Genomic DNA, 13,830 nt, shown 5'->3' with positions numbered 1-13,830 from the left:
TATAGGAGTGATATCAGATCACAAGGAGAACAGTAGTACCCACCAGTTCGAGTGTAGCAGTGAGGATACGAAAATACACAGATTGATTTCGGAATTACCCAGATGGGTTAGGTCTGGTTGAGCCAGTGATAAGACGATAGGGACGTCACTATAGTTATGAGATCAGGGAAGCAATGGACTGCTTAAGGACGTGTGAGATAAGGCTACCATTGGTCAGGTAGCAACCACTTTTAGTCTTGGACTTGATGATGGCAGGATTCGACGCATGGACCCGATCGGTTAGATCAGAAGATTGTTAGAGCCACAGTGACACGATAACTAGTGGCAACTAGTTCCAGAGAAGGATTTCGTTCAGAAGTCGTGTGAGGCGACTAGGTGGGAGTCCTTTGGCTCCGCAGCCAGGTCAGAACCCGATACTTCAAATAATTGGCGAACGAGTTGAGACCCGAAAGGTCTCGGTAGAAATTGGGAAAGCAGTCATGTGACAACATACTGGTTTGGGCAGTTTCTGCGTTTGGACAGTGACTTGCTCCCTTTTCAGTAGCAGTGTGATGGGTGACAGTTTGGTCTGAGAGGTCTGACAGGGAGCCGGACCATTGAGACTTTAGAGTTCAGACTCCAGGGAAGCCGGATGAGTTTTACTTGAGAAGATCGAGGAGCCATTCTTCATCGAGTTTGAAGAATTGCCCTAAGGATGGTTTTAGTAGATCGGGATAGGCCGATAAAAGATCAGAGTTGGAAGGGTTATGAGTGTTCGGCTAGTATTTGAGGGATTTAGCGGAGAGTTGTTCCCGGTTGTTTCAGCACGGGTGAGCTGTCGGAAAGCCAAGTTATGATAGGTTGCAGGTCTCAGAAGGTAGAAGTAGCCTTCAAGGGTTGAAGGTTCGGGTGGTATGTCCTGGATAAGAGTTTCAGTTTCCTTAGGAAGGCCATTGATATTGCGAGGGATGGTTATACCCTCCGGGCAACGGGTGTCAGCCCCGTAAGAAACGACAGTTGATTTCGGACCCTACGATTGCTTAGGGCTGGAGGTGTCTGGTATTCCAGACGAGGCTGATTGGACCAAGTATGAGTGCTTATGCGAGATAGCTGGCTTGTGATAACCCGAAATTTTCATTTGTACAAACTCTACAGTCAAGAACTTCAATTAAAAAGTCAAATTCATTTCTGCTAATTTTTAGCTCGGTTTAAAGTCCGTTTGGGTATTTTTATTTTTTACTCGTCGAGAGAACAAACGAAAGGAAGTATTTTTTTTAGGATTATTGGGGAACAAATAAATCAAATAACACCTTAATAAGGTGTTACGGCCAAACATGAGGGGTAGGGCCGAAAACCCCTTTTAACCGAGAACTCATGCTTAAGGCATGAGTTTACTCCTTCCTTCCTCACTTCTTACTTCCAAACTCAAGAACACCCACATTCTCTCTCAAGTATCATGATTTTACCCATGAAATCTTCTCCTTTTCTTAGATCTTCAAGTGTTCTTCAAGAACACCAAGAACACACACTAGTGTTTTGGGCCGAAAACACCCTTCTTTGCTTCCATATTGTAAGTATCTATCTCCTATACTTGTTATCTAGTAAGGATACTTGATTTAGGGCCTTGAAATCGTCATTTTCCAAGAACAAAAGGAGTTTTCGGTTTAGTGCATCTCCTTAAACCGAAAACCCTAAAGAAAGGTGCCTTTAAGACCTTAAAACTCACTTAAGACCTTGAATAAAACTTAGAACCCCTATGCATGTTTGAAAGCCCTTGAAAATCACCACATGCACCAAGTATCTTGAGTGTTCGGTCACCTTCATGGACCGAAAACCTTCATGGACCGAAAACCTTCATGGATCGAAAACCTTCATGGATCGAAAACCCTTCATGGACCGAGAACCCTTCGGACTGAGAATACAATTAGGACCGAAAGCTCCTTTTGGTGACCATACACTCCTTTTATGCAATCATTTGTGATTGTAACACTTCCATATAAGTGTTTCCTAGACTATAAGAGTGTTATCCTTCTTAATTAGTTGTATAAACACTAATTGCATACATATATGTGTCTTTATATGCTAAATAGGATCCGTGTGTGCTCAAGTCTTCACTTGACACTTAGCATCCTTTTTCCGATCTTACATTCGCATCACTCATTTCAGGTGAGTTCATACCCCTTAATCAAACTTTGAAATGATTTTAAATGCTTTTATGGGGGGGAATACAAGTTGAACTATTAAGTTATTATATCAATTACATGTGATTAATAACTGTCAAGCAAATAGATTTTTGCATAATTTACTGTTTTATCCAGCTAAAGGTTTTCATATATTACTTTCAAATCTCTTTTAAAGTACTATAATCTCTTTTTAAATTACTAAACTTTTATCAAAGTCTTTTAAACCTATATTCTTGTTAGGTTCATGTATATATAGATATAACTATATAAGCAGGGTTTGAAGGAGTTAGGACTGATTGCCCGCTTTAATTCCTATTCCTTGTTTGGTTGTGGACTTAGAGTATCCGGTTATCTGTCCGAGTGTCGTTGAAGTCCTAATTATATATTATGTAAATCTGTTTAGATATTAAGACTCTTACTCCAGTTCAGCGCCTTTGGGTAGCAAAGGTACCTAGATAACCTCTCAAGTAAACTATAATAGGTATAGTTTAGAAATCAACAATAACTTTTATGAAGAGAAACTGGCTATATCAATATTCTAAAACATATACTTTTAGTAAAAAGAAACGTATATTAGAAATCAAAACACGAGATACATCCTCATGGCGCAGATTTCACCGTTGTCGAGTTGGTAACCAGAGTCTCCTGGAGGGAGAGCGGGCATTGTGTGTATAGATCTATACGGGACAGACCATCCCACATCCTGACTGCTAGCTACAGTCCCGACCGACCAAGCCAAGGGGTGACAAATGTCACATTTATTTCGACGCCAGCTGGTCGTCGTGTTTACATCCGTCAATAAGTATGGTTACGAGTATCTTCACATTTACCTTATAATTCATGGTTTTAAGGTAAGTAGTACCATGGTAGTTTCTACATATAAAACTACGGTACTATAATATTTTCCCTAATACATTAACTTAAGACGTTTTGATTTAAAACGATAATGTAAAACTATATTATGATAATGATAGTAACATTTGGGAAAAATGCTCTTTTAACTCAAAAGAGTCGAGTCTTGGTAGAAGACTGCTTTTAGTAAAGAAACTCATTCTCTTTAAATATAAAACAGTCGGGTCTTAGTAGAAGACTGCTTTTAGTAAAGAAACTCATTCTCTTTAAACATAAAACAGTCGGGTCTTGGTAGAAGACTGCTTTTAGTAAAGAAACTCATTCTCTTTAAACATAAAACAGTCGGGTCTTGGTAGAAGACTGCTTTTAGTAAAGAAACTCATTCTCTTTAAACATAAAACAGTCGGGTCTTGGTAGAAGACTGCTTTTAGTAAAGAAACTCATTCTCTTTAAACATAAAACAGTCGAGTCTTGGTAGAAGACTACTTTTAATAGAAAATATAGGATTTTCTGGAAGGAATTCAAATACTCTGTAAACTTTTATCACCATTATCTAATGAGATTATTTTGAGGAAAAACATGTATTTATATCAATGTCAATACTTATGAATTCACCAGCATTAAAATGCTGATACTCTCTTTCAAAATAACTTGTATTCTCAGGTCGTCAGTAGACAGGTACACTCCGGGAGCTTTTGCGAAGTCAGCCTTGTACCGAGCTGCACCTTATGTTATTTTCTATATCTACTTTTGATGTTGTTGCTAACTGTAACCTTGGTAAAACTTATTCTATTAATGCAATGGTTGTTGTACTTTGATTACTATACTGCATGTGTTGTGATACTTGACATGACGTCCTCCACCCCAGAACGTTTCCGCCGTTCCGGTTTTGGGGTGTAACATGGAAAATTATGGATACAGTTGCGAGGGCTGAAGGATGTAGTACCCTGTCAGCACAAAAAGGATTCATTTCAGGAAAGGAGGAGTAGGGTCCTCGATACCTTGGATCACCAGTATGATTGTCGGGGTTGGCGAGGTAGCACGCCTGTTAGGCCTTCCGGAGGAACCTGGTTAGATTCACAGTATATTTCACGTCTTGCTGTTGTGGAAGGACGCATATTGGATGAGAAGGCAGTTGTCTCGCTACATGATAATCAGGCCAGAGAGTGCCTGAACTACATAAGGAGATCAATGGTTGTTGTGGCAGAGAAGGCAAAGATTCTACATAGCCATGTAATACCTTTGGAAAGGTTGTAACGGGAACGTCGAAGGGATTCCGAGTAGACTTGGGAGTCAGAGGTCGAGAAGCGAGAACATTCTGAATTTGTTCGCCACAGCAGACTTCGAGGATGAAGTCTAATATAAGTGGGGGAGATTTGTAACCCCCGGTTCCTGATAAGTATTTTTAAATGAAGAATTATCATTTTAACAAGGGGACTCGACGAGTTGAAGGGCCAACTCGTCGAGTAGGATCGGGTGTGGACGCGGAAGTTAAGTGACCTACTCGACGAGTCGGTAGACCGACTCGGCGAGTAGCAGCTGTCCGGATGAAACCCTAAATTTGAGGATTTGCACCCTATTTAAACACTTTATGATGGGCGTACCAAGTGGTACGCTGATCGTATTGGGCAAAGGCCCCGTAGTTTGGAGAGATCACGACTACGCTAAACGTAGTGACTGAGTATGATGGGCGTACTCAGTCTGTTTTGACCTTCTTTGACTTTTTGACTTTTTGACCAAGTTTGACTTAGGGTCATTTTGGGTAATTTGAATATTAGTTTGAGTTTAGATCACTGTTTATTGTATAGGTGACCGGTAGAGTCAGCAGTTGGAGTAGTGATCTGTTCAGCTACATTTCAGACTGCGAGGTGAGTTTTCCTCACTATACCTATGGGTCGAAGGCACCAAGGCCCGCCCACTAGGTTATGTATCATGGATAGGATGTTGCTATATTGTAGTGATCTGTTAGATCTGCTTGATTATCTATTATTTTCTAGATATTTGTTTATGTGCATATGTTGACGTATTGTAACAGTTTGGGGTTGAGGCTGTTCTGCTTTGTGCCGAATCCCAAGATATCGAGAGCATTCTAGACATGGGTTGAGGACCCCGTATGGGTATTCCAGACTCATGCTAAGGGCTCGGGAGCATGCCAGACATGGACTGAGCATCGGGAAGGTGATGGGTTTTATGCAAAACAAATAAACTCTTAAGTGTATACAACCCTAATAAAGATCTATGTTTTCTCTAGTGGTTCACACCCAAGCTAGAAAGAAGGATGTTAAGGAGAGAGGAAGGAGGGTAATTTTTTTCTTTCTCTTGGATTAGGGATGGCTGAAATTTGCAAGCCTTAGGACCCTTTACATAGTGCAACAAGGAAATCCTAGATAAGCCCCAAACCAATAAAATAACATTATCTTATTTTTGGTATTTATCCAGCTTCCTGTTTATCCTCTAAGGATAATTCTAGAGCTCCAAAAGAACCCTTAAAACTGTCCACCATCTTGGTGGAAGGTTTTGGAGTCTTTTGCTCAACTATTTAATAATTGCACTTTAGTCCTTGTACTTTTAATTAATTCCATTAATCCCAAAATTAATTCTGATTAATTATTAATTAAATAATAATAAATATATTATTTACATAATTATTAATAACCTATTTATTTCAATTTATTAATCAAATAATAAATCAACCTCTCTCTCCAAAAAATCATCATGTCCAATTGCTAGGTTTCTGGGGAACCCAAAAGGATTGTTCTGCTATCAATTCAAACCTATACCAATTATAGTTATGGGCTTAGACACCTAATCCAACAGTCTCCCACCTGGATAAGTCTGTAACTATAACTGCCAGTATAACTACCGAATCGATCATCAAATTGTAGCTTCCAAAAGTCGTTGTCGAACTCTGACCCAGTGAGATATGTGTCCTAAGATAAGTGATCATATAATCCTCAATTCTGCAAGATATCATTCGGACATGAGACATGGAACAAAATCAATCTCATTGTCCAATACTTTGTTTCCCGATTTCTGATTTGTAATGACAAAGAACTACTAATCGAACACATCAAGTTAGTCCTCGCCGGGCCCGACACTATAAGTCAACACCAAATCATTGAGGGGCCCAAAGATATCGCTTTTTCCGTTAGGGAAAAAGGAACATATAAACTTTGAATTATATTCTTGTACTATCTACTCACCAAATCATGCACAACAATATGTTTTATAGCATCAATTTACTGATTCGTTTACATATTATCAATGCACAACTGATTTGTAAACCACAACTCGTATACCTCAATTATAATATTATAAGATATTATCGTCTCAAAATTACTCGTGATAAATTCCATGAAGTAATTCTCTGAGCGTGGGTTAATCCAATACTTAAAATCTCTATTTTTAAGTACTCATGAATGTTGCAGCAAACTGTTGCTATGTCTAAACCCATAAACAATCTACAATCCAATTCATGACAGTCTTAATTCACCACTTACTTCCAAAAGTATGATCGAATGTGGATGTTTGAATAATCGAATTATTTGGGAAGTAAAACATGAAAAATGAAACACAATAATACACAACTGACAAAAGGTAGTAAACAAACTCATAAATAATCTCTATTATTTAATCACCAAAAGTTAATTACATTTACTTGTTACAAGTTTCAAAATAACTATCTAACTACAAAAACTAATATCATCTTTTAGACCAATGCTCCTTGCATGTTGAACGTGCTTAGCCCTACTCAGACCCTTTTGTGAGGGGATCTACATGATTTTCTTCAGATGGCACCCTCTTTACAACGAGGTGACCTTCTTCTACTCTGTGTCTGATGAAATGGTATTTTATATCGATATGTCTTGATCTGCTATGATCTCTTGGTTCCTTTGTTAAGGCAACCACCCCTTCATTATCATAGAAAATCTCCATTGGCTCCTTAATGGCCGGAACAACTCCAAGGTCTCCGATGAAGTTCTTCAACCAAATCGTCTCCTTTGATGTTTCGCTCGCCGCTATGTACTTTGATTCATAGGTAGAATCAGCCACCGTCTCCTGTTTGGAACTTTTCTAGGTTACCGCTCCTCCATTTAGGGTAAACACCCAACCGGATTGAGAACGGAAGTTGTCTCTGTCTGTTTGAAAGTTGGCGTCACTATATCTAGTTACTCTCAATGTATCACTACCACCAAGCACTAGGACCCAGTCCTTAGTTCTCCGTAGATACTTGAGAGTATTATTAACTTCTATCCAATGAGCTCTACCTGGATTTCCTTGATAACGACTGACCATGCTCAAAGCAAAATTCACATCAGGGCGAGTACATGTCATAGAATACATGATAGATCTAACGGCGGAAGCATATGGAACTCTACTCATTTATGCTATCTCTGCCTCGGTACTTGGGCTCCGAGTCTTACTCAGTTTGGTATTAGTTTGTATAGGCAGTTCTCCTTTCTTGGAATTCTCCATACTAAAATGTTTTAGCACTTTTTCCAAGTACGTACTTTGACTAATTCCAATTAGCCTTTTACTCCTGTCTCTCAGAATCCTTATCCCTAAATTATAGGCAACCTATCCTAGATCCTTCATAGCGAAACACTTTCCAAGCCAAGACTTAACCTCTTGCAAGGTTGGAATGTCGTTTCCTATAAGAAGTATGTCATCAACATACAACATCAGAAAGGTTACTATGCTCTCATTAGCTTTGACATATACACATGACTCATCTTCACTTCTAGAGAAGCCAAACTCCATTACCTTCTTGTCAAAGCAAAGATTCCATCTGCAAGAAGCTTGTTTCAATCCATAGATTGATGTCTCAAGCTTACACACTCTATTTGGATACTTTGCATCTACAAAACCTTATGGTTGACTCATGTAAACATCTTCATCCAACTTCCCATTAACGAAAGCGGTTTTGACATCCATCTGCCATATTTCATAATCATGAAACGCAACTATGCTATCATAACCCTAACAGATTTTACCTTAGCCACTGGTGAGAAGATGTCATCATAGTCAACCCCTGGGGTTTGAGAAAAGCCCTTCACAACCAGTCGAGCCTTGAAAGGGTGTACCTTTCCATACATGTCGATCTTCTTCTTGAAGATCCATTTGCACCCAACTGTCTTATGACCTGGTACATTATCAACCAAATTCCAAACTTGGTTGTCATACATGGACTTGATCTCATTGTCCATTGCCTCTGTCTACTTAACTGACTTAGGGCCTGCCATTGCTTCCTTGTAGTTAGCTGGTTCATCCAAATTTACCAATATACTATCACTGATAAATGTATCACCATCTGTAGTGATATGGAAACCATATAAATCAAGTTGAATTCTAATTCTAGTGGAACATCTAAGAGGTAATGATTCATCAATCGGTTCAACTGGAATTTCTTCCTCAGGTCTAGCCCTAGCATCTTCAGAGGTTCCTTCATCGTTTGACTCTTGAATTTCTTCAAGATTAATGGTACTCCTACTGTTCTCTTTGCATATGAGCTCTCTCTCACGAAAGACTCCCCTTCGTGCTACAAAGACCACGTTCTCACTAGGTATGTAGAACAAATATCCAGAGGACTTATGTGGGTAGCCGATGAAAATACATCTCTCACTTTGAGGTTTAAGCTTGTCATGAGTCTCTCGTCTAATGAAAGCTTCATAACCCCAAACCTTGACATGTGCTAAATAGGGAACCTTCACTGTCCACATCTCGTGAGGTGTTCTGGCAACCTTCTTAATTGGGACAAGATTAAGAACGTGGGCGGTAGTCTCTAAGGCATACCCCCATAATGAGATTGGAAGAGAAGCTCGACTCGTTATGGAATGAACCATGTCTAACAAGGTTCGATTACGCCTATCAGTCACACCATTCAGTTGTGGTGTCCTAGGATGAGTCAATTTTGAAACTATTTCGCGTTCCTTGAGGTAGTCATGGAACTCAATACTAAGATACTCACCTCCTCTATCGGATCTAAGCATCTTTATCTTCCTACCCAATTGATTCTCAACTTCTTACTTTAAACTCTTTGAAGTTTTCAAAGGTTTCTGACTTATGCTTGATTAAGTAGATATAGCCATATATGATATAATCATCAGTAAAAGTCACATAGAATCGATTGCATCCCCTGTGGTGGATCTGAAGGGCCCACACATATCTGTGTGTATGAGGTCCAACAAACCTTCACCTCTTTCATAAGATCCAGTGAAAGGTGATTTTGTCATCTTACCCAATAGACAAGATTCACATGTACCATCTGACCTTAAGTCAAATGATTCCAACACTCCACCCTTTTGGATTTGAGTGATGCGTTTCTTGTTAATGTGTCCAAGACGACAATGCCACAAGCATGCTTTGTCTAAACCATTAGACGAATCAATTTAAAAAACATTATTACCTAAATTGTCTACAATTATCACAGTTTCATACACACCATCACAAGGTAAAGCTTCAAAATAAAAAACACCATTTTTATAAGCATAAATAAAACCATTCTCATCATTAAAAGAATATCTAAAACCTTGTTTAAACAACGCATGAAAGAAAATAATGTTTCGTGTCATTTCTGACGAGTAGCAACAATTTATTAAATATAATCCTAACCCATTACTAAACACTAAGCCATAAACTCAAATCTTGGTGACAGGTGAAGATCGCCTATTCCCCATGATCAAGTTCATCCTTCCGTGCTCCACATCCTCACTTATTTTTAGCCCCTTCAAATCATAACAAATATGAAGTCCACATCCTGTATCAAGGACCCAAGAATGAGAACATGATGAATTATTAGATAAGATAGTGTATATACCTGCCGAAGTTGGCTTCACCTTGCCATATTTGATACCTTGCAAGTATTTTGGGCAACTTCATTTCCAATGCCCTTTGTCGTTGCAGTAGAAGCAAATGACATCTTTAAGATCAAAGACAGGGGGAACATCAGAACTGGATTTTCCTTTGGGTCCACTGCTTGATGACCCAGCTTGAGACTTTCCTTTCCAGTTTTGATTAGGAGTACCTTTCCTCTTTTTCCCTTTCCCTTAACCTATGGCCAGAACTGGAGTTGTAGTAGGAGTGGAGGCAACACTCTTTTCTTTCATTCCTTCCTCATCTGTTCGCAGGAGGTTTTGTAGTTGAGACAAAGTTGTCTCATTGTTGTTCAAATGATAGGTCAAAATGAGCTGATCATAACAACAGGGTAAAGAGTGCAAGACTATATCAATAGCCAATTCCTCATCAAAGTTCACATTGAGCTTAATCAACCGATCCATGTATCGTTGCATCCTCTGCACATGGCTGCTAACAAATTCTCCATCTTTCATTTTGCTTGTTATGAGGGACTTTACCTCCTCGTACTTTTCCTGACGAGCTCGCTTATGGTACTTTTCCATAAGGTCCATGTTCATCTTGTACGACCAGTAATCCTCATAGTGTCTCTGCAATTCAGGAGTCATTGTGGCCACCATGATACAAGCAACTTTTGTTACATCATTGTAGAGTTTCTTGTAGGTGACCATTTCTTCAGGAGTGGCCTTATCTTCGTCAATCTCATCTAATGGTCTCTCAAGGACATACGCATTGTCCTCAAAACGAAGGGCCATTTTATTGTTGCGCATCCAGTCATTGTAGTTGGTGCCATCCAATTGCACCTCGGAGCAGATTTTCAACAACAAAAAATTGTTGGAGTTGTTGGAAGAGGAGGAAGCAGAAGCATCAGTTGGAGTAGACATTTGTAAAAGAAAGATAGTTTTAGTTAGATAAGAACAATCCTCATTATAACATCCAAAATGAAATATTAAGGGTAGGATCCAACTAGATAATTCACAAATCACAACTTAGAAAAGGGATGCCCTAATCTAATTGTAAATTATATAAAGGTAGGTAAATGACGATTTACCAATTTCATCACAAGAAAATGAAATTTGAATGAATTAGGTTTTAATGAAATTCCTAGAACTTTTGAGATTCATTGAAACTCTTCAATGACATGTTTAATCTCGATTATGCTCTTCTATTTGTGACTGAGATACCGAGGATCACAAACAAGATGTGAATAACCATGCAAATTACCTTGGCACTCTCGATGTCATTTATCATCTCATTTTAATGTGTCGGTTAACCACACGCGCTCCATTAATCAATGATAATTTTCGAGATGCCCATTATTACTCTTTATAGTCACTATAGTGTGTCGGTTAACCACACGCACTCCACTAACTACTATAAAGTATAATGTGTCATTTCATGGGTTAGCATACAAATTCACATTTTTCCTAAAGTAACTAAGATTGGAATTTTAATAAAAGGTTTAGTTACATTGTAATTCATTATACTTATTAATGAGACTTAATTTGTCCTATCAAACCCGTTCGGCTAACGACCCTCTACTAATCAAGGAAGCGGTGGGTGAGAGTGGACGTCCATTCAACTACCATTTTATAGGCAGTTTCCCTATACCTCCCTTATAGACTAGCTTCGTGAATGAGACGTACTAGCGGTTCGACTAACTTAATCTTATACACATAGTAATTATTAAACTTTTAATTTTATATATAGTATAAGGTGTATTTTAAAACTTTTCAAAACACTAGGTTTAAGTATTAAATTTTGAAAATTAAAAAGAAATTAATTTAAAATTAAAAGTAAACCAAATTATTTAATAATTATCTATTAATTAAACATTTAATTAATTATATTAAATCATATAAGGATTATCCAATTAAATTAAACAATTAATTTAACCCTAATCTTTACCCCCTAATTATCGAAAAATATGGGTAGGGATTATCCAATTTTATAATTATCCTATTTAATCAGATAAACTAATAATTACCAAAAATAAGAAAACCCTATCCATGTGATACCATTTTCGAAATTAGTGACTTGGGGAGGAAGGTAAGGATTTCAATCCTTACCTTATTTTCGAAAGCTTGAGGACAAGGTACCCATCTCCAAATCGAAAACTTGGAGGGCAAGGTAAGGGTATCAACCCTTACCAAAAATTCAAAACTTAGGGCCTAAGAAACCTTTGTCCAAGAGGGTTTAATTGTCATAAACCCTAATTTGATCAATTCATCTATTATAACAATTCAATAGAAAACAAGCCAAGGTTCTGATACCACTGATGAGTTTTATGCAAAACAAATAAACTCTTACGTGTGCATGCAACCCTAATAAAGATCTATGCTTTCTCTAATTGAATCTATAACTATGAACATCAAATAAGAACCCTAAGGATACCTAGGTATTTTCGAAATTTAGAAATAAATAAATAAAACATACATTTTGATCCTTTGGAAGCAAGCACCACAAATGTCGTGCCTTTAGTGGTTCACACCCAAACTAGCAAGAAGGATGTTGAGGAGAGAGGAGGGAGGGTAATTTTCAGCTTTCTCTTGGATTAGGGATGACCGAAATTTGCAAGCCTTAGGACCCTTTATATAGTGCAACAAGGCAACCCTAGATAAGCCTAAAACCAATAAAATAACGTTATCTTATTTTTGGTATTTATCCAGCTTCCTAGTTATCCTCTAAGGATAATTCTAGAGCTCTAAAAGAAACCTTAAAACCGTCCACCACCTTGGTGGAAGGTTCTGAAGTCTTTTGCTCAACTATTTAATAATTGCACTTTAGTCTCTGTACTTTTAATTAATTCCATTAATCCCAAAATTAATTCTAATTAATTTCTGATTAATTATTAATTAAATAATACTATTTCTAATTAATATATTATTTACATAACATATTAATAAACAATTTATTTCAATTTATTAATCAAATAATAAATCAACTTCTCTCTCCAAAAAATCATCATGTCCAATTGCCAGGTTTGAGGGCAACCCAAAAGGACTATGTTGCTATCAATTCAAGCCTATACCAATTATAGTTATGGTCTTAGACATCTAATCCAACAGAAGGGCATTCCAGACTCATGTTGTGGGCTCGGGGGCAATCCAGACTTATATTGAGGACCCTGTAGGGGTATTCTAGACATAGGATGTGGGCCTAGTATGCATGTTGTTTATGTTTCAACCCACTAAGCTTTGGCTTACAGTTTAAGTGTTATGTTTCATGTACTTCAGAGGACATGGGCAAGGCGAAGGTGTGATCGTACACATCCTTCAGAGATATGTTCTGGGAGATTTTTATGATACTCTAATTTTGAGATATTTGTAGTTGATATTTGGTTTTATGACTTGGGTTTTGATTGAAACAATGATTTTACTTAAATTGAAAAATGAAAATTTTATTATGATTTTTGGGATGTTACATATTTATTAGGTAAAATGGGATTTTTAATCCTTAACTATTGAGAGCAAGGTGGTTTATAGATTGGGAGTTGGGATGCTTTCAATCTTGCACTTTTGTATAAGTAAATGTGGAGATTTTTTAATGAGGGTAATGCACTTTGGGTTAGACTCATTAAGTGGATTTACGGTGATGGTGGTGGTATGTTTAGTGGTTCTCGACCCTTATTTTGAGGGGGAGTGTGGCAAAGATTTATCGGTTCTATAAATCATCTACATGAAAATGGTATAATTCCTAGTGAGTATATGTTTAGAGTGATTGGTAATGGGGATGTGACTCAATTTTGGTTGGATACTTGGTGTGAAGGGGTGACGCTTAAGTTGCAATTTCCCAAGTTGTTTGCGATGTCCATTGATCAACAATGAAGGTTAGACATTTTTGGTCTCTGAATGGTTGGATTTTCTCTTGGTGTCAGGATATTAGAAGTGGAGAAGAGGCTCTTCAATTTGCTAATCTCTAAGACTTGTTAAATTCAGCTTCTTTAGGCTCTTGGTTAGATTCT

At 37.8% G+C, this 13,830-nt stretch overlaps 1 protein-coding gene across 1 annotated transcript; it reads right to left on the bottom strand.

The window, feature by feature from the left end:
* Nucleotides 1-10,060: 10,060 nt before the first annotated feature.
* On the bottom strand, nt 10,061-10,750 carry LOC145163708 (uncharacterized). Its single transcript, XM_079082502.1, has one exon. It carries the CDS (start codon nt 10,748-10,750, stop codon nt 10,061-10,063), a length of 690 nt encoding a protein of 229 aa, XP_078938628.1.
* Nucleotides 10,751-13,830: the final 3,080 nt, after the last annotated feature.

This window comes from Lactuca virosa, chromosome 3 (genome assembly GCF_052849685.1).
Source record: "Lactuca virosa cultivar CGN04683 chromosome 3, Lactuca_virosa_CGN04683_v6, whole genome shotgun sequence".
NCBI lineage: Eukaryota > Viridiplantae > Streptophyta > Magnoliopsida > Asterales > Asteraceae > Lactuca > Lactuca virosa.
The sequence above is the reverse complement of the archived record's forward strand: the minus strand, read 5'-3'. Positions and strand labels throughout refer to the sequence as shown.